Source organism: Vitis vinifera, chromosome 12 (assembly GCF_030704535.1).
Source record: "Vitis vinifera cultivar Pinot Noir 40024 chromosome 12, ASM3070453v1".
Classification (NCBI taxonomy): domain Eukaryota; kingdom Viridiplantae; phylum Streptophyta; class Magnoliopsida; order Vitales; family Vitaceae; genus Vitis; species Vitis vinifera.
Window position 1 is genome coordinate 9,069,545 of NC_081816.1, and position 19,488 is coordinate 9,089,032.

Below are 19,488 nucleotides of genomic sequence, written 5' to 3' on the forward strand. Positions count from 1 at the left end.
AACCATGAGAGTCGGTTTTACCTATATCATAGGTTAGAAAAATGCAAAATGCTGCTGAAGAAAAGCAAAAAACTATTTTCAACAAAAGCTTGAAACATGTTTGAAGACTTTATTCTTCGTTTTCTTAAAATGGATGGTGTATGTGTATTAAGATTGCGTTTCACACTATGTTTTTAGTTTTTTTAATATTTAAAAGATAAAAGTTTTTAAGTATTAAAAAAATTAGAAAAGCTTCCTAAAATCGCTTTTATACGTACTTTAAAAATGCATTTGATAGTTATTTTAAGGTGGTCTTTTAATCTTTCTAACATGTAAAAATTTTTATCTTTCAAATATTAAAAAGATTAAAAACACTTTTAATGCATCGGTGATTCTTGGAAGCTTACAAGATAAAAAATTTCAAATATTAAAAAGTTTAAAAGTGCTTCCTCGAAGACTTTTTATATGATAAAAAAAAATATATGTAAATATTAATATTCATGGATATTCAAATCATTACCGTTTACAAGGTTTGAATCAATTATGTTGAGGGCAAAATAAGTGAATTTTGTTGACTTAGAAACTAAATCATTGATAATAAATATATATTTTTATAATATTCATAAAGATTTTATTTCTGTTTTTATGCACCGATATTATTTCTGTTTTTTATGGCAATTTCTAATAACTTTTGACAATAAAAATGTAACTTTTCATATAAAAATATTATTATTATTATTATTATTATTTTGTTTATGGCCAATTTCTAACATTTTTATACATTTTAAATAATTAATATGATAATTTTTAATAAAAATTTTATATTTGATTTTTCTTACAAATTACAAAAAATAATTCAAAAATCACCTTAATATTAAAAATTTAAAAATACTAGTAGACACATATAGTGTTACTAAAATAATTAATAATTATAACTAATAACCCCCCAAAAAAATTCATGTATATCATTTCAAGCCTTTTTTCTAGAAAAAAGAGAACTTGAAAACCAATATATGAAGAAAAAATTTATTAATTATTTTATTACATGGTCAAAATTTTTCTAATGGATGTATGAGAGCCACAAAAAAATATTTCCATTTAGTTACGTAAATTTATTTATCATGATAATTAATATTTTTTACATTAAAACTAATATTTGAAATTTCTATTATAAAATTAATAACATCTTTTATCAGAGAAAAATATGAATTTTATTCAATTTAATATAAAAAGAAGTTAAAAATTTAACAAAAAGTTTTGATTATTAAAATTTTTTAATAGAAGTTTTATGCAGATAAAATTCAATTAGATTGTTGAAAATTGTTATAGAAAAATGATTTTTAAAGATATTTTTTTATTTTTAGAACAAAAAATGATCATTTAATGTAAAAATATTTTTATAGATTTTTTATTCAAAATAATTTTTTTGATAATTTCTTCTCAAAACATAATATAATGATTAAAAATATAAAAAATTAGAAATTTTTAAGAGAGAGTGCATTACCTTCATATAAAAAATTGAAAAAATAAACTAGGAAGAAATAGGTGTGAAGGAAAAATCAGGTGAGTGCCAACAAAATGACCAAAACACCCAAAAACATATATATGATTTACCATTAAAAGAAAAAAAAAATGGAAATAGTAAATGCATCTCCAGAAGCTTCTTCAACCCGTCTCCAAAACCCTACTAAAACCCTAGAAAGGCCCAACCCTCATTTCATTTACTTGGTCTCAGAGCAAAAAGTCTACCAGTCTCTTCATTTCCAGCTTCCCGCAATGCACAGGCTTTCAAGGCGTTCTATTGCTGTCCTTCGCACCACCGGTGCAGCTCGCCGGACCGCCCCGGCTCCTATCACTCCCGCCTCTCCTTTTAACGATTCGGTATATCCTCAAAAACCCTAGTACCGGGACAGTATTTATCGATTTGGGTTGGTTTCAGTTTTAGCCAAAAAAAAAAAAAAAACCGTTTATGTTTTGTGAAAGTTCGTTTCTTCTGTTGAAAGAAATATGAACTTGTTTCTATTTCCTGATTATTTGAGTTTTCTCTGTGAGTTGTTTCTTCTGCATCATTCAAATGATGTTTACAGAGTGGAGCTCCTGCGAGTTCGTTTGGACATTTTATCAAATACCTAGAAATGATTTTTGTGATTTTTTCGCGTGCCTGGGATTTTATTGCTTGAATTCAGTGTGTTTTAGGAAGTAGATGATGATGATGAATCATTTTATTAGATTGTGAATTTTGTTTCAGCCCTTGGTAGGAGGGCTCTACTTTTGTTGACATTGAATATTATCAGGTCGTGTTGTCTTCTCAACTGAGCATAGATTGTTGAATGAGTAACCGTTGATGGGTATTCCCATATGTTGTGAATTTTGTTCCAGTCCTGTGTGGAACTGTTCTTTTTTGTGAACATGGAGTGTTACAGATGTTTTGACAATTGGTAGGTTGGGCAGAATGATGCCAAACTCAGATGGTACTCGGTATTAGCAAGTGGGAGATCTGATGCGGGTAGAAATTCAACACAATTAAACCTGAGAAATGGTCTGCTACTTGGTAACCGGTACGAGTCAACTGCAGCAGCATCTGATGCATCAGATCCACCCGCTGAGAAATTTGAGTATCAAGCAGAGGTATGCCATTTCAGCAGTGTGATTGTTTAAGTCTCATTGTAAGCATGGATTGAATTTTGTTTTCTTTTAAAGCATAGATTAATTTGTGTTTGTCATTGTTTTCTCCTTGGTGGCAGGTTAGTCGTCTCATGGACCTTATTGTTCACAGCTTATACAGCAACAAAGAGGTTTTTCTTCGGGAGCTTATCAGGCATGTCACATCCTATTAGTTGTTCCAATGCCAATTTTGTTTCTTGTATGTCATAGATGCATGCATGGTACTTGTGTCAAAATGCTCTTTAGAAGTTTATTTGTAAGGGTTTTAGAGACCTGTGTTGATATTGAGTGTTCAAACCCATGAGTCCCCTTAAGCTTAGAGTAGTACTAAGGGTAGATACTGTCATGCTGTTACATTGGGATTTCTATAGATTGTGTTTGCTACCAGTAGTTATTCTATAGATTGGAATTGAAAGTTAAGCTATGCTTAATGATTCTTTCTAATGCAAATTAGATGCTTATTATTTCTCTCCATAACCTATCATCCCTATTTGAATTATAGCAATGCAAGCGATGCCTTGGACAAGCTGCGCTTTCTTAGTGTTACAGAGCCTCAGCTCTTAAAGGATGGTCTTGATCTTGATATCCGTATCCAAACCGATAAAGATAACGGGATCATTCATCTCACGTAAGCTCTATAGCCATGAACACTGTTTTCAACAATGCGCTTCTGTCCCATGCAAAGTGACTATCTATGCTCTATGCAGTGATTCAGGAATTGGTATGACTCGGCAAGAACTTGTTGACTGCCTGGGAACTATTGCACAAAGTGGAACTGCAAAGTTCTTAAAGGCAGTGAAGGTGCTGTTTTCTTCAAACCGTTATTGTCAGTTTTCTGTTTAAGTGCATTGGTTAAGGTCATTCATAGAAGAAACTGGATTGTTTTTCCAGGAGAGCAAGGATTCTGGTGCTGACAGCAATTTAATTGGTCAATTTGGTGTTGGATTTTATTCAGCATTCCTAGTTTCTGATCGGGTATATATTGCTTTCCACTTTGTTCTCCTCATGATTTAGAATCCCATATGTTAATTATGTTTCTCTTGTTTTTAAAGGTTGTTGTCTCAACAAAGAGCCCAAAATCTGATAAACAATATGTATGGGAAGGAAAGGCTGATGCTAGCTCCTATACCATTCGAGAGGAGACAGACCCAGAAAAGCTGATTCCGAGAGGAACCCGCCTTACATTATATCTTAAGGTAAGTTAAGAGATAATGTTTGTTTTGAGTTTCTATTAGCCACTTTATCCACCCTTGTAGTAAACCTTACTGTTGTTTCCTGTCTTCCAACATTCAGCGTGATGACAAAGATTTTGCACATCCAGAAAGGGTTCAGAAGCTTGTGAAAAACTATTCGCAATTTGTTTCATTCCCAATCTACACCTGGCAGGAAAAGGGATACACTAAAGAGGTATTATAACTTGGTCAACATATTATCAGCTTTTCAAGTGTGCCTTTCATGAGATTTATGTCTAATTGGCTAATTTTATCAACTTGCCTCCGTACATTACACATTCTTTTAACATTTTCAAAGTATTCAAGTGTTATCTTCCTTTCATATATTCTCATAATTTCACCTCTATTACAGGTCGAGGTTGAAGAGGATCCAGCTGAAGCAAAAAAGGATGAACAAGATGAGAAGGCTGAGGTACTTTTCTCTACTGGTTTGGCTGGATTTTCTGTAATATCAAACACATGTTCCATACCTTTTCCTAGAACCATACTACTGCTGATCATGGTTAACTTTTGTTCTTTTTTCATAGCAGAAGAAGAAGAAAACCAAGACTGTTGTTGAGCGCTACTGGGACTGGGAGCAGACTAATGAGACTCAACCAATATGGGTGAGCCTTAGGAATGCTGTTTCCTTATCTTATCGTGTTTCTAAAATGAACACTATTCTACAGAAAAACTGAGACATTATTTGTTTGGTATTTCAGCTTCGCAACCCCAAAGAAGTCTCTACAGAGGAGTACAATGAATTTTACAAGAAAGCCTTCAATGAGTATTTGGATCCTTTAGCATCGTCACACTTCACAACAGAGGTAATAATGGTTATCGCAGTTCCATTATTTGACCTTTGGTGCACCTTAATTTTCTCAATTAGAGAAACTCTCATGTAGGTGGTATGCTGTGATAAAAAAATCCATTTCTAAAACTCAAGTGACAAGTATCTAAATTATAAGTCCAATGAAAATTATGGCTTTAATTTACTTAAAGCCTTCCCTTGCATAATTTTGTTGTTGATTGGATATGTAGTTTTAAATTGTTGCCTTACCTATGCATACCCACTGATGATTTTCCTGTTTTGGACAGGGTGAGGTGGAGTTCAGGTCTATACTCTATGTGCCAGCTATTGCTCCCATGGGAAAAGAAGACATAGTCAATCCTAAAACAAAAAATATAAGGCTCTATGTTAAACGGGTCTTCATTTCAGATGACTTTGATGGAGAATTGGTAAGAAGAATATGAAGTTTTCACTTGCTTGAATGCATGACTTTGAAGTGTAAGCTCTCTGGTGACCATTGTCTCTATTTTGGCTGGTATAGTTCCCACGATACCTGAGTTTCGTCAAAGGTGTTGTGGATTCAAATGACCTTCCCCTCAATGTCTCACGTGAAATTCTTCAAGAAAGTCGTATTGTAAGTTCATCGAGCACAAGTCTCATGGTAGGAAAGCCTTTGGAGAGGTTGTGTAATTGGTTTTGATAAATCGAGTTCTTTTTGTTCTGTTTTGAAGGTACGGATTATGAGGAAGCGTTTGGTTCGAAAGGCTTTTGACATGATTCTAGGCATATCCTTGAGTGAGAACAGAGAAGTATGACTTTGTCTCTTTAGTTGGTTTTGCTCTCTTGTATCTGTTTCTTGTTTTTTTAGAAGGCTGTGACATTCTTGTGACATCCATGAGGGTTGAACATCTGTTTTTAGTGCTGTCTAGCATTTTGCATAAAATTGTTTCAATATTTTTCCCGTGTTTGTTCATGCATGGCAAGCTGGAACTACATTTGACATCCTTCAGTCAATGCTACATCTCTAGCATGCTCTCATTCATTCTCATGATCGATTGCAGCATATTGTCTTTCTATGATTGCTTACAAGTTGCAATGAATTTCAACACTACCTTATTCAGTCCTTAATGACTCATCTGCAGCTCTGGATGGAGGAATGCCATTTATCCGTTTTCTTTGTTTGCTAATGAAGCTTTTCACTGTTTATTATAGGACTATGAGAAGTTCTGGGAGAACTTTGGCAAACACCTAAAATTGGGTTGTATTGAAGATCGTGAAAATCACAAGCGCCTTGCTCCCTTGCTTAGATTTTTCTCTTCGCAAAGTGAAAATGAGATGATCAGCTTAGACGAGTATGTTGAGAATATGAAGCTGGAACAAAAGGATATCTATTACATTGCTTCTGACAGTGTGACAAGTGCAAGGAACACACCCTTCTTGGAGAAACTTCTTGAGAAGGATCTTGAAGTATGTGCTTGTCTTCTTAATAACTTATAGTGAGTTAATGGTGTTTGGTTCATGAACAAGCCCTTCTGCTTGTATTTAAAGATATCTTCCATGGTGTCTTTGTAGGTGCTTTTCTTAGTTGATCCCATTGATGAGGTTGCCATCACGAACCTGAAGTCATACAAGGAGAAGAATTTTGTTGATATTAGCAAAGAAGACTTGGATATAGGTTAGTCTACTGAAACCTTGTTGACTTTGAAATTTTTAATTCCAGGTTAGGAGGATGCACGGAAGTTTTTCTTTTTCTTTTGTGCTTTCATATGGCTGTTGGTGAGGATGACTTATTTTGAGATTTGTTGCTTCTCATTCTGAGGGAAATTGGGTCTAGCTTAATTTTACTTTGCTGATCTGGTTACCTGAAAACAGTAGGAAAAACAATGTATTAGTTGGTGTTAGTGGAGTTTCTGGACTGAACCTTTGTAGTATTAGCTATGTCTATCTTATGTGGAATGTGGATGTGGTTTCTTCCTTCTGTTCCATCTTATCATTTAGATTATTTGGGCTCCCCTTAACAATGATGAATATTGCCTATTATTAAAATTTTGGCAGGTGATAAGAGTGAGGAGAAGGAGAAGGAGATGAAGCAGGAGTTTGGCCAAACTTGCGATTGGATTAAGAAAAGATTGGGTGACAAAGTTGCAAGTGTTCAAATTTCAAACCGGCTCAGCACATCACCTTGTGTTCTTGTATCTGGGAAGTTTGGTTGGTCTGCCAACATGGAGAGGTGAAGTTCTTTCTAATTGCTGATTAGTTGGTATGTTAGGAGTTCCATTTGAAGCATATTTAATGGAAAATTGGAATTGCAGGCTAATGAAGGCGCAAGCAGTTGGTGATACCTCTAGCCTGGATTTCATGAGGGGCAGAAGGGTGTTTGAGATCAACCCTGAACACCCGATTATTAAAAACTTGAATGTATGGTCATTAATATGAAATATACTCTCCATACTTCATAAATATATGACATGTAAGCATGATGTGAATTTAAATCTTTTTTGGTGGCTGATGCAGGCTGCATGCAAGAGTGGCCCAGATGATGAAGAGGCCCTGAGAGCTATTGACCTTTTATATGACACAGCTTTAATTTCTAGTGGTTTCACTGTGAGTTTGATCGTACCTCTCCTTAATTCAAATGCTTTAATGTTCTGGTTTCAGTAGTTTTGAATTTTGAAGGACATAGGATTCAGGAATATCAAGCATCACTTTAACCGAGTTGTAAGGAAAATAAGCAACCCCAATGCTCTCTTTCCTTGAGAAGTGAATTAATGGGGCAAACTTCTGAAGAGCTCCTTACTTTCATAGGGAGAACTTCATTAAAAGAACAATCACTCTGAGTTTCAGAGAGAAGGTTAAAACTTCTTTCAAACTAAATCTAAATTTTTGGTGCTCAGATGCACCTGGCAACCAGTCTCCTAAATTGGACTTTTAGGGTGGAATATGTTACAAAACGGGAAAATACATGATGGCCTAGGTTAGTAAACTGAATGGGCAGTTGACCATTGTGGGTACTGCTTCTAAGATGCTTATTTCCAGAAAAGGTGTTAGTGGCAGGCATGGCCTTATTAATGCCCAAAACAGTTTTGAGATCCTTCTGTGAATTCAATTCCATGTACTTCACACTAGATTTTTGGTTGATATGCCTGCCTGCAAAGGGTACTTATCAGGTATCTGAAATGTCATTTCATCTTCTGATTGTTGCAGCCTGAGAATCCAGCACAACTTGGTGGGAAAATATATGAGATGATGGGCATGGCTCTTTCAGGCAAGTGGGCATCACCCGATGCTGGGAGCCAAGTCCCTGCAGCTGAACCTAACAACACACAGACACTGGAAGCAGAGGTAGTCGAGCCAGTCGAAGCTGGTAATCAGAAATGAGGAGCACCCACATCATTTTTCATTTCATGTATCTATTCATATATGCTACTATTACAGTAGACGGCTCTAGGAGGGAGGGAGTGAGTTCATCAAGTGTAGGAAATTCATGGGCAGTGATGAGTGAGAGTAGATGAGTTTTGGTGGAAAATGGTCTCTTCTGTCTGCTTTAGCCTTTCAAGAACGCACAAAACTGTGTCAAGCTGTCTATGCTTTGGTTTGCATATGAATCCAACTTGATTGCAGTAGCCTTCTGGATTTGGATGGCAAAATTTTTGGGTCTCTCTCCTGTTTTTCTGTGGCATGAGAACTCCATACTGTGAACAAGCTTGGAACTTCCTCAACTCTTCTCATTTGGTTTGTAATTGTTTATCAGAGTCCAAGTGTTTGTGGTCGTATGCAACATATTCGTCAAACCCAGTACAACTACTTACTATAATTAAAGAAGACAAAAAATGAAGCTTCCCATGACAGGGATGGTTGTTGATTTTCTTTCCATTGGTTATATTTTTGTTTTTAAAATTATAAGCTTGAGAACCATTTTGAAAATTATTGGAATCAAAATTTTTGGTTTCAGTAAATGGCTTAGCAAGTGCCTAGTCCTCCACACCTAGCCTGCTCCCCAAACACCCTTATGAGATTTTAAGAGCTCTTTTAGGAAGTGTTTTTAAAATAATTCCTAAATTTTGAATCTATTTATAAAATATGTTTTAAGAATAAATTTCAAGAAAATTGTTCTGTTCAAAATTTGTAAACATTAGATGATTGTTTTATATTTTAAAGAAAATCGGTTTTAAGATATTTTCAAATATTTTTATTTTTTGTGGAGAGTTATATTTTGTAAAGTATTTTAAGTAGTGGAAAATATGAAGAATACTTCAAATTTTTTGCATTGTATGTGGTGTTTCAAAGAATAAGTCGTGAAAACTATTAAGAACTCGTTTTAGGAATGATTTTTTAAAAATTGTTTTTGAAAACATTCCTCGAGAAGCGGACTTTTGAAAATGAAAGTGTTCTAAACTTAAATGATAAGCTTGATATTTTTTTTTTTTTTAATTTAAAAAAAAAAAAGTTTTAAGTTTGACGAATTTTTTTATTTTTAATGAAATATAAAAATGAGTCAAAATAAATATTAATAGGAAATCATGGTTCTTTTTCTCTCTCTTGTTTTTTTCTTAATTTTTTTTTTAATTTTTACATCTCAATTAATTTATAATTATAAAATTTAAATTAATTTGTATTAAAATTTTAAAATCCTTTACCACCCTAAGGACGGAGCTGTTCCCTGGTCAAACCTACGGACAGTCCAGGTCAGCACGCGGCGAAGACAACGACCTACTACAGCCGGTCAACCCGCAGTCCACCGGCTTTGCCGGTGACTCTTATTTATCTTCATTTTTTTTTTCCGTATTCTTCTTCCCATTTGATTCAGCTCTTTTTGTGGTGGTCGCTCATGTCTGAAGTCTGAACAGCCTTGTTAGGGTTTCTAAGGTAAGAAAAAGCCCAAGCTCTTTTGTTGAATTTCTCCGTTTTTTGAAATCTATGTTCTTTGATCTACTCGTGGTTTTTTATTTGGTAATTTATGGTTGAGTTTTTTGAACTTTTTATGAATGTTTGTGGTTTTGTTATGATCTGGTTGAATTTCTGTTGATTTAATTTTAGTCATGTGTTTATGTTACGGAATTTATGATTATGCTTCGTTTCGTTTTGTTTTTATTTTTTAGTTCTTATTTTCATTTTCAATTTTTTGATTTTGTGCTTTCCTGATCCAATTTGAACTTTGTGTTTCTGGCATGAAATTGAAAAGAAAAACCGGGTTTTTTTTGTCTTTGTCTTTCTGTTTGATAGGAAAGCATGCTGGGAAGGTTTTCCTTCAGAAGAATATAAGCTTTTGTTTGTGTTTGGTTTCAAAGAAACATGAAGAAACGAAAAGGAAAAGAATTTTATGGTTTTTCGGATGTTTAGTTGTGGAAAGAATGGGCTTTTTTTGGGTCTGGAACTATGGAAAATGTCATATTTGAGGGTTTTTATTTTTGTTTTTATCTCTGTTTCTCAGCTACCAAACAAGGTATTGGGTATGACAGATTTTTCTTCTTTTCCTCCTATACAGCTGAGAGGACATAAATTTGTCCAAAGTTGATGATAGAACTTTGTTTATGGGTTGATTGTTGATTTTTCTTTAGCAAGATTTCAGGGAAGTGTTTTCTGGAAAACAAGACCTCAACCTTTCCTTTTGGAACATATTCCTCAACATAAATGCTTCTTCTAGCCATGGTTTGTATTGGATGAATTGTTTAACTGTTATTGGCAAGTCTCAGTCTCAGTATGCTACTTTTAGATAATTTTTCCATGGGTTTTCTTTTTCATGAAATAATATTACCATTTATGAGGTTTGGTTAGTGCTTCGGTTACCCATTAAATCTGTTAAGACTGTTTTATGGGAATAGTATCTTTTGTTAGTTGAATGTTTAATCAGAGCAATGATGTTTCTGTTTCCAAATTTGCTTTAGTGTTGGCTTAAAATGTGAAAACTTGTATTAATTTTTCTGTAATAGTGCTTGTGGCTCGTGCTGTGTGCATGAGATTATAACATACTAAAGATCAGTGGATAAAGATTATCAAGGTTATTCTGTTGTGATTGCAGAATAGGTGAGATTCTCCTATGGGGACATCATCTGGGTCTAACATCCACAATCAACCTCAATCAACAATGTTGCCTCCCCGTCAGCAGCCAAGGACTGGAGGGTTGCAAACATCATTGTCGTTAGTTTCTTCCGATGGCCGTGCATCTCCTGATCCACAGGAACCCAGATCAAACTCTGATCAGGTGCGTGACTCCCCTTCGGAGAGTGCCAGTTCACGAGAAACGTGGCCCACTGCTGAGGCTGTAATGGGCAAGAAGCTGGCAAATGGGAAAACGGATAATGACATTCCTGAACAGTCAGTCATTCGCCGGTATTCTAACCTGGAGAAGCTAACTCTCCGCGACATAGCAAGAGAAAGAGTTGAAATGATTGCAGAAAGAATGCTTCTTCTGCCTGATGAGCTTCTAGAGGAGCTAAAAAGCAGGCTCCGTATTATTCTTGAAGGAAATGGTGGTTCTCAACATAGGGAGGAATTTTTGATTTTGCAGAAGCTTGTTCAGAGTAGGTCTGATTTGACTGCTAAGACCTTGATTAGAGCTCACAGGGTGCAGCTGGAAATTCTGGTTGCAATAAATACTGGTATTCAGGGATTCCTGCATCCAAATATTAGTCTGTCTCAAACTTCACTAATTGAAGTTTTCGTGTATAAGAGGTGTAGAAATATAGCATGCCAAAACCAGCTTCCTGCAGAGGATTGTACCTGTGAAGTATGCACCACTCGGAATGGCTTCTGCAACCTTTGCATGTGTGTTATCTGTAACAAGTTTGATTTTGAAGTGAATACCTGCCGTTGGATTGGTTGTGATCTGTGTTCTCATTGGACTCACACAGATTGTGCTATTCGTGATGTACTAATTTGCATGGGCCCTTCTGTTAAGAGTGGAGCAGGTGCTGGTGAGATGCTCTTCAGGTGCCGTGCTTGCAATAGAACATCAGAGCTGTTAGGCTGGGTTAAAGATGTGTTCCAACATTGTGCACCTGCATGGGACCGTGAGGCTCTGATGAGAGAACTTGATTTTGTTAGTAGAATTTTCCGTGGGAGTGAGGATACCAGAGGAAGGAAACTTTTTTGGAAGTGCGAGGAACTCATTGAAAAAATGAAAGGTGGAGTTCCTGAGTCAGCAGCTTGTAGAGTGATATTGATGCTTTTTCAAGGTACATATTATGCCAAACATTTTGATAATCTTAGTTATTGCATAATATTGTGTGGAGAAATTTGTTATTTAGAAAAGAAATCTTTATCTATTTCCCTTTTACTTTTTTTTCTAATATTTAATGGTAGCCAGTTTACCTATCACTGAAAGGTTGCCATGACTGCATACTTCTTCACTTACTGAATGGCATTATTTCTCTATACCAGGCCATGAAATATGCTGCCAGACATCGAATTTTTTCATATTAGTTGGGCTTTCTGTTATTATTCACTAGTCCTAATGGTTGGAAAAAAATCCTTGTGTCCCATGTTGTATTGCATGTTGAATATAGAATAATTTCCATGCATATCAAAAACATAATTTTGGTATGACATGAGTGTCTTATTACTTGCTATAAAAAATTGATATCATAGTAATGTACATTAATATGATGTTAATGTTATAAATGCTCCGCTACTTATCAAAAAAAAAAAATGTTATGAATGCTCCGCTGGGAATGATTGCATAGCTAATGTGTATGTTCAAACCCAATATGTACAATAATGTGTTCGGCAAGTTTTTTGCACAGATGAATATGTTTTCTATATGTTGTAGCGAGCATCTTTCTATTAACATTAGGAGAGTGTGCTACACTTCCTTAAGTCATGATGTGTCCAAGTGGGAGGCTACCAATTGAACTTGTTAGGTTTTTTAGGATAGGAGAGTCAGCTGTTCTCTTGTAACTTCCTTCTTATGCATATACCATCTTCATGTAGAGCTTGAAGTGGACTCACCAAAGAACACAGAAGCTGGGGAAGGTGGACGACTGATAGCTCCTCAGGAGGCATGCAATCGAATTGCTGAGGTGGTGCAGGAGGCAGTAAGAAAAATGGAAATGGTGGCCGATGAGAAGTTGAGGATGTTCAAGAAAGCCCGTTTGGCTCTTGAGGCTTGTGACCGTGAGCTTGAGGACAAGGCAAGGGAAGTCAATGAATTGAAGTTGGAGAGGCAACGGAAGAAGCAACAGATAGATGAGTTGGAGAGCATTGTGAGACTCAAGCAGGCTGAGGCTGATATGTTTCAGCTTAAGGCTAATGAGGCAAGGCGAGAGGCTGAGCGGCTGCAGAGGATTGCTCTTGCCAAGTCAGAGAAATCAGAGGAGGAGTATGCTAGCAGATACCTGAAACTCCGGTTGAGCGAGGCTGAAGCCGAGAAGCAGTATCTGTTTGAGAAGATCAAGCTTCAGGAGAGTTCGCGTTCATCACAGAGTAATGGTGCAGGTGACTCTTCACAAATGCTGATGCTCTCAAAAATCCAGGACCTGCTGAAAAATGTTTATCATGTCCCTCCGAAGTCAGAATGCCAGCCAAGTGAACACCACCCTATCAGGTCAAATCCCTGATGGAATCCTATTGGGTCAATCCCTGATGGAATGCTTCCTGGTATGCTATGTGTTAATTCAACTTGATAATAAGAAATGCAGACTTTGTGGTTTGGATAGATTGACTATGTTATTGGAAATTGTGAACTTAAAAGCTATGTTCTAATTTCAAAATTATATTTGATTTGACATTTTCACCTGGCATCCATACTGGTCAAAAAGGAAATAGCTGGATACCATTAGGAGTATTATAAACTGATGTTTGTTCGTTGCATATGCGTTAATGTGTTATCCATTTGTTCCCATGCATCTGTAGACATGAATCTCTTTTCTTGTCTGGCTGTGTTTGCTACTAGAAACATGGATAACCCTTTATGCGTATACATTCTTATTGCATGCCCATTATGTTATGCCCAGTAGTCATGGTGTCAAACTGGGCCAACATATTTGCCCTGAATTCTCTGAATGACAGCAGAGAAATTATTTGCTGTTGACGGGGAAGCTTCTTTCCCTATGTTTTCAGGCATATGCAGTGGTCATGGTAGTGATTTTATACATATTTCTTATGCATTTGTTGTGCCTTCCCTCATTCTTGTCTAATTGAGGGTTTTTTTGGAGGCGACATAACTATCACTTTCTTAATCAATTCATTTTCGGCTGAAGCTAAGACCGCGCCTAGCTTGCTACAGAGCATGGAAATTACTTTGTTGATGCCAAATGATGAAAAACTATAAGAAAATTGCACTTGCTGTTGAGCATTTGCATTCTCAGCCATTCAATCCCAATCTGATGCAATGTCCCTCCAAATTTCTAAATTTTTTTAGCCTCTGAAACAGGATATTAATGTTTTTGAATACTGCAATAATTGTAATTCAAAGTGTTGGCTTAAGCTCCTTTTTAAGTATGCATGATGCCATGTTGATGGATGAAGACGGTTTTGCTTGGCTATTGACAACTTTCCTCTCTGCGTTATGTCCAGCAATCTTTACTTTTAGATGGCATATTCTCTAACGAATATAACCAAGCAAATCCTCTTCGTCTTCATCCATCAACCGGATTCCACTTGCACCTTTTTAGGAGCTCATGCAAACATTTGGAGCGACAACTCTTGAACATCTCCCTTGCCAGTTGCAATCCTATTTAGGAGGCTAAATGAAATTGGAGATGAAGTGGGAATTGTAACACATTGTTGAGAATCCTGAATGTGGTATGAAGTGAGTGCAGTTTCTTATAATTCCTTGTATCAACAAGATCATTTGTCTGCTTCATGGCAAACAAGTTGGCCGCGGTGTCTACAAATCACAAACCCATTTGGAAGTAGTTGAGTTTTTTCCTTAACTGCATGCTGATGCTCTGTATATGGAAATATTTTCGGAATTAAAAGCATGTTCTTTCTGTTCTTCTGCAATCAGAGGCAAATATAGAATGTTTGGATGGAGAAGTTTGTGCATTAGGAAATGGAGCATTTCTGGAAATATGTCATCAGATATGATTAGAATTGTTTGATCACATTCTTCTTTGATGTATTCCTAAAAGGATGGGATTGAAGATGCTGGGAAACTGATTCTTTTGTCGAAACATTTTGGATTCAAGTGCATGAATGGTCACATTATTGTTAAAATTTCGTCGGTTAGTCCATGGACTTGGTCTAACATGATCGATCATGTATATATCTTGATTACCCCATTAGACAATCCTTCTGTGATTTTTTTTTCTAGATAATCCAGTAGTGAGTGAGCATTAGAATTCAAATTGGCCATTGTCTTTGCCCTTTATTTTATTCACATTTGACTGCAATCTTAGCATATTGCCATAGCCTAGATGTTTTTTAGGGTTCATAATCTCCAGTCGGCACTTCACTGTCACCACCATGACCACCAGCACCACCCCAGAATCCGGACATCAGCTGGGAGTTCTTACCCTTTCCCTCTGAGCCCATGGCTTTGAACAACTGGGCAGTGCCCATATGTTTAGGACAAAAGGCAAGCATGCCCTTGAGACTAGGGCTGAGTGTTTAGATGGTGGTACCCTAAATGAAATGGTCTTTGCATGTGGGCACAGGGTGACATGCATATGTATATATATATATATATATATAATGAATGATAGGGACAAGACCCACCATCTACATAACACAGACCTCTCATCTGCATCACATCATGTGCCCTAACTACTTGTTCCAAGGGTCTTGTCACCATCCCAAGAAGGCAATCAAAGATGGTGTTGGAAGAGGGATGTTAGGTGAGGCTACTACTTGTAGGGTGTAACCCCATCTCTGCATTTGTGATCATCTTTAATTGTAGTCAAAACCAAACACCAGAACAAGTAATAATATCGGCATTTGGCATAGCGATTGAGCAAGAAAGACTAAAGACTCTCTTTACATTCTCCCCAACCATTCACAAATTTTCGATTTTAGTAATATAAATAAATAAGATTAAATAGTTACCAAAGAAATCAGACTAAATATAAAGTAATGATTAAGAGACTTTTTTTGACGACACTGTGACTTTCGGATAAGCTCTTCCTCTCAATTCATATCCATACCCTAGAAATGATTAAGACATTGGGCTCTTGCAAGTTTGTAAATAAAGGTCTGAATGCCGAGGTCTAATCCAACCGGCCAAACGTGAACAATGTTTGGATTTGATTAGTTCAACATAATACAAGTCATTATCGACCCATAATCAGTCGACAAAAATCACATCACTAAACGTACAAGCACAAAATACAAAGATGGATTAAGCCCAATAGGTTCTCCTACAAATTATAAGCTTAAGAAAATGGATTAGGAATGTGAGAGGTACATGGGCCCTACTCATAGTCATAATTGATTTAGAAAATTCTAAGTGGGCTGATTCACATGTGATAACCATCTTCTAAAAAATAATTAAAATAATAATAATAATAATTGAAGATGGAATAAAAGCCTAGATATGGCCTTGGGAGAACTCTCCAAAGTGGTGGCTATTACATTCTATTATTACTTTGATGTAAAAGTGGATGCTGTGGGTAGGGTTTTTAATTACATCTTTCCTATTAAAGCTTTACAAAATTTTCAAAATATGTATAAATTAATTATGGAGGAATATAAATTATTAATCAATATATTATCTGCAACACCCCCAAGAATCTTTCTCTCCTTCTCACCCTCTTTTCTTTTGAGTCACGTGGATGCTTCTATTCTAAAAATTTAAAAATTAAATTGAATTAAAAATTTTGGATGTGCTTTGAAAGGATTATGTTTTTTTAATCTCACAAGATATTATAAAGCAGAATAGTACAAATTCTGTTGAAAGGTGAGTCATAACAGTTTTCGAAATCAAGTTTATAACATTTTAAAAAAAAAATTAACTATCAAATAAACGATTTTATATTACAAATACGAAAAAAGATAAATTTAATTGTGAAGAATAAACAAAAAAAAATTATTTTTTATATTTAAGTTGTCAAATAAAATTTTATTTTAATAATTATTTTTAAAAATATTATATATAGAATTAGTGATTTTCTAATTCTCACATGTTTTAAATGTGTTAATTGTCAGAATGAAATTACTCGCCCAAGTCTGTTTTGGGTTGGAATATTTATTTCATGATGTGAAGTGTGAACAATTCACTGAATATGGTTTGAAATGGACAAATTTTAAAATAAAAAAATATTAACTATGATTTTAAAGTACAATTATTTATAAATTAAAAAAGGAAATAGTTAATTGAATGATAGATATGACTTTAAATTCTATTAAATCTATAATAAAAAATTTTAAAATTTATGCCCATTTGAAAATTGAAAATCATAAATAAAAATTGCAAATATTATTAAAAAAAATAAAAATAATAATAATACTTGTGGTGGGACCAAATCAAAATCAATCACAAAGTCCTCTCCTCTGAGCTGTTCCATAAAAATTTAATACATCTGTCCATTTCAGTAATTTCATCATTCCACAAAGGGTACCGAACATTTTCACTCTCTCGCGTACAAAATCAACCGCCTTTTGTTGAGTCCGAAGGGCATTTAGGTAATCTGACATAAAAAAAATACTGATGTTCAAAAAACTTTGTCGCAGAGTGGAAGGAGAAGGGTCCCACATCGATTCCGTAAGGGGTTGTAACCGAACCGAAGGTTGGCCAGTGGGACCCACGTGACGATGACGACGTGTCGTCACCTGGTGGTTTCGCGGTTTTTATAATCGCGGCAAAGTAAGAAAAGATAGGAAACGTGATTTGTCAGAGCGAGCTGTCATGGGCCCCACACTCACCACTCCCGATGTTTTCACATGGTAAAAATCGGAGTGCCGATTTTGGACTTTTCTTTTCTTCTCTGGGGTTTGTTTGTTTGGTTCTGGAGAAAATGGGAGGAAACAGTGGGAAAATCGGATAGCACAAAGTTACCTAAAAGATTTTTCCCTTTTGTCGTGTTGTATTATAAAAAATATATATATCTCTATTGTTTGATGAAATAGGGCATGTTTGGTAATCATTATTGAATCTTAATAAAAATGAATTTTGATTAGGAATAAAACTTGGATATATTAACCACACAACCCAATTCTCAAAAGAATTTAAATAATAATTTTTATTATTCACTCTTACCTGGCTAACATTTTTCGACTTAAATTCAATTTAGATTCAACATTTCAAATATAACCCAAATCCTTTAATATTTTTATTATTCTATATAATAATTTTTATTTTATTTATTTTCTTTTTAAATTTTGATGAAAAATATTAAATTATAATTATATCATTTTTTATAAATTTTATAAATTATTTATATTTTTTATTATTATTTTGAAATTTTGTTTATGATTAACTCAAACTTAGAAAAATAAAGTTTGATTAGATTTGACTTAAATATTCTGATCTAAAGTCAAATTAAATTAAATTTGATTTTTTTTAATTTGAGTTGAGTTCGATTAACTTTCGATCCAATGAACCTATCCAAGTTATATCCTTAACTCTAATATTTATATATTTATGTCCGATAACCAAGATTTCATTATACACTCAAACTATAAAGATCAAAAGTTTAGTATGATAAACAATTGGTATCGTAGATTTTTCCTTTCCTTTTTATCGTTTTGTTTTGTTTTCTCAGCAGCCAAACAAACCCAAATACGACATGGAATAAAATATAAAAGAACGTCCAAGGGATTAAAGATGAGGAGAATGTGGGGTTGGAAGCATCACCATAGCTATGAGTGAAGCTGAGGATATCAATGTCAATATCGGATTCCAAAGTCTTTTTGTACTCACTTTGAAATTTGGATCCACCCATTTCTTTTGGACTGCCCCAAACTTTATTTTATCTATGACCTTAACATTCTACCCCCAAGGTCATTTTTTTTTAATATTATATGGTATAAATTTCAAGCACTTTTTGCATGTGGACTGTTCCCACAAATTTCATTTTTATACACGCCCATTTTAGCCTTTAGGGCACATTCCCAATTGGAAAATACTTCTCCCCATTTCTTGCTTTTCTTTCCTTTTCACATTGCCAATTATAATATTACATGATGTTTGAGGATGGTGTGTAGGGTTTAGGGTTTATCGTAAATTTTGGTTAAAGGGGTTTCATGAATTTGATTGAGTTATGAGGGATTTAAATATTACGATTTTTTATTAAAATAATTTAGAGGGTTGGATGAACAAATCAGGTAGATATCTTTGTAATGTAAACTTGAATTCCAAGTTAGATTGAAGTACATTACTTAAAATAATTCAAACATCGATAATGTTTTATATTCCTCGTAAAAGTTTGCATTACTTATAATGTTCTTTAATTATGTACACGCTACGTAACTATTTAATAAAATTTTTTGTATTAAATTATTGTTGGGACATAATGGATGTCAATTTTTATCGAAGGTAGATTAGATTCTTATTTGTTGTACTTTCGCTTTAAAAACATTTAAATAATTAATATAAAAAAAACTCGAAGATAACATTGTTATTTCTAGAAAATTCATGTTAAAAAGAAAATACTTATTTTAAATATTAGTGTTTTACCTACTCTTTTTAACTCATGATATCTGGTTGGTTATTAAAGTCATCGATGTTGACTCACAAATAAGAACCATTTCTAACCCTAATTTCATCATGTCTTAATTATGAATTTTCCTTTATTTTTTCCATATGGTGCAAAATGAATGAATTAGAAGGGGTAATACTATGATGTGTACATATTGATTACAACAAATCTTCCTTGGGGGAAAGAATTAAGAATACAGATGGTGGTGGGTCTAAAGGCCACCTTGATCTAGTAATAATTGAACCTAAATGTTTGTTGCCCAATATGGCCC

General features: G+C 34.7%; 2 protein-coding genes across 5 annotated transcripts; both read left to right on the forward strand.

Moving 5' to 3' along the window:
* Positions 1 to 1,596: 1,596 nt before the first annotated feature.
* LOC100258010 (heat shock protein 90-6, mitochondrial) lies at positions 1,597 to 8,417 on the forward strand. 4 transcript variants are annotated; one of them, XM_010659145.3, is made up of 20 exons: positions 1,597 to 1,860; positions 2,422 to 2,607; positions 2,724 to 2,797; positions 3,146 to 3,271; positions 3,351 to 3,444; positions 3,535 to 3,618; positions 3,696 to 3,839; positions 3,937 to 4,050; positions 4,228 to 4,287; positions 4,403 to 4,480; positions 4,577 to 4,681; positions 4,953 to 5,093; positions 5,186 to 5,278; positions 5,376 to 5,453; positions 5,857 to 6,111; positions 6,217 to 6,319; positions 6,700 to 6,874; positions 6,957 to 7,062; positions 7,159 to 7,248; positions 7,849 to 8,417. In XM_010659145.3, the coding sequence occupies exons 1-20, from the start codon at positions 1,612 to 1,614 to the stop codon at positions 8,020 to 8,022; spliced, it is 2,529 nt and encodes an 842-aa protein (XP_010657447.1). In that variant the 5' UTR covers positions 1,597 to 1,611; the 3' UTR covers positions 8,023 to 8,417. The 4 variants fall into 4 exon arrangements, with proteins under 4 accessions (XP_010657447.1, XP_002270014.3, XP_010657448.1 ...); XM_002269978.5 differs by having other exon boundaries at positions 4,406 to 4,480; XM_010659146.3 differs by having other exon boundaries at positions 2,431 to 2,607.
* Positions 8,418 to 9,304: 887 nt separating this feature from the next.
* Positions 9,305 to 13,382, forward strand: LOC100259651 (OBERON-like protein). The gene is made up of 3 exons (XM_002270731.5): positions 9,305 to 9,510; positions 10,664 to 11,819; positions 12,574 to 13,382. The coding sequence occupies exons 2-3, from the start codon at positions 10,682 to 10,684 to the stop codon at positions 13,197 to 13,199; spliced, it is 1,764 nt and encodes a 587-aa protein (XP_002270767.1). The 5' UTR covers positions 9,305 to 9,510; positions 10,664 to 10,681; the 3' UTR covers positions 13,200 to 13,382.
* The last annotated feature ends 6,106 nt before the right edge of the window (positions 13,383 to 19,488 follow it).

Excerpts from the sequence above, each read along its gene's own strand:
- LOC100258010 (XM_010659145.3), top strand. The coding sequence starts at position 1,612 with ATGGAAATAGTAAATGCATCTCCAGAAGCTTCTTCAACCCGTCTCCAA. Across the intron at positions 4,481-4,576 it reads ATGAGACTCAACCAATATGG|CTTCGCAACCCCAAAGAAGT; the intron begins GTGAGCCTTAGG and ends TTGGTATTTCAG. Across the intron at positions 4,682-4,952 it reads CGTCACACTTCACAACAGAG|GGTGAGGTGGAGTTCAGGTC; the intron begins GTAATAATGGTT and ends TGTTTTGGACAG.
- LOC100259651 (XM_002270731.5), top strand. The coding sequence starts at position 10,682 with ATGGGGACATCATCTGGGTCTAACATCCACAATCAACCTCAATCAACA. Across the intron at positions 11,820-12,573 it reads GATATTGATGCTTTTTCAAG|AGCTTGAAGTGGACTCACCA; the intron begins GTACATATTATG and ends ATCTTCATGTAG.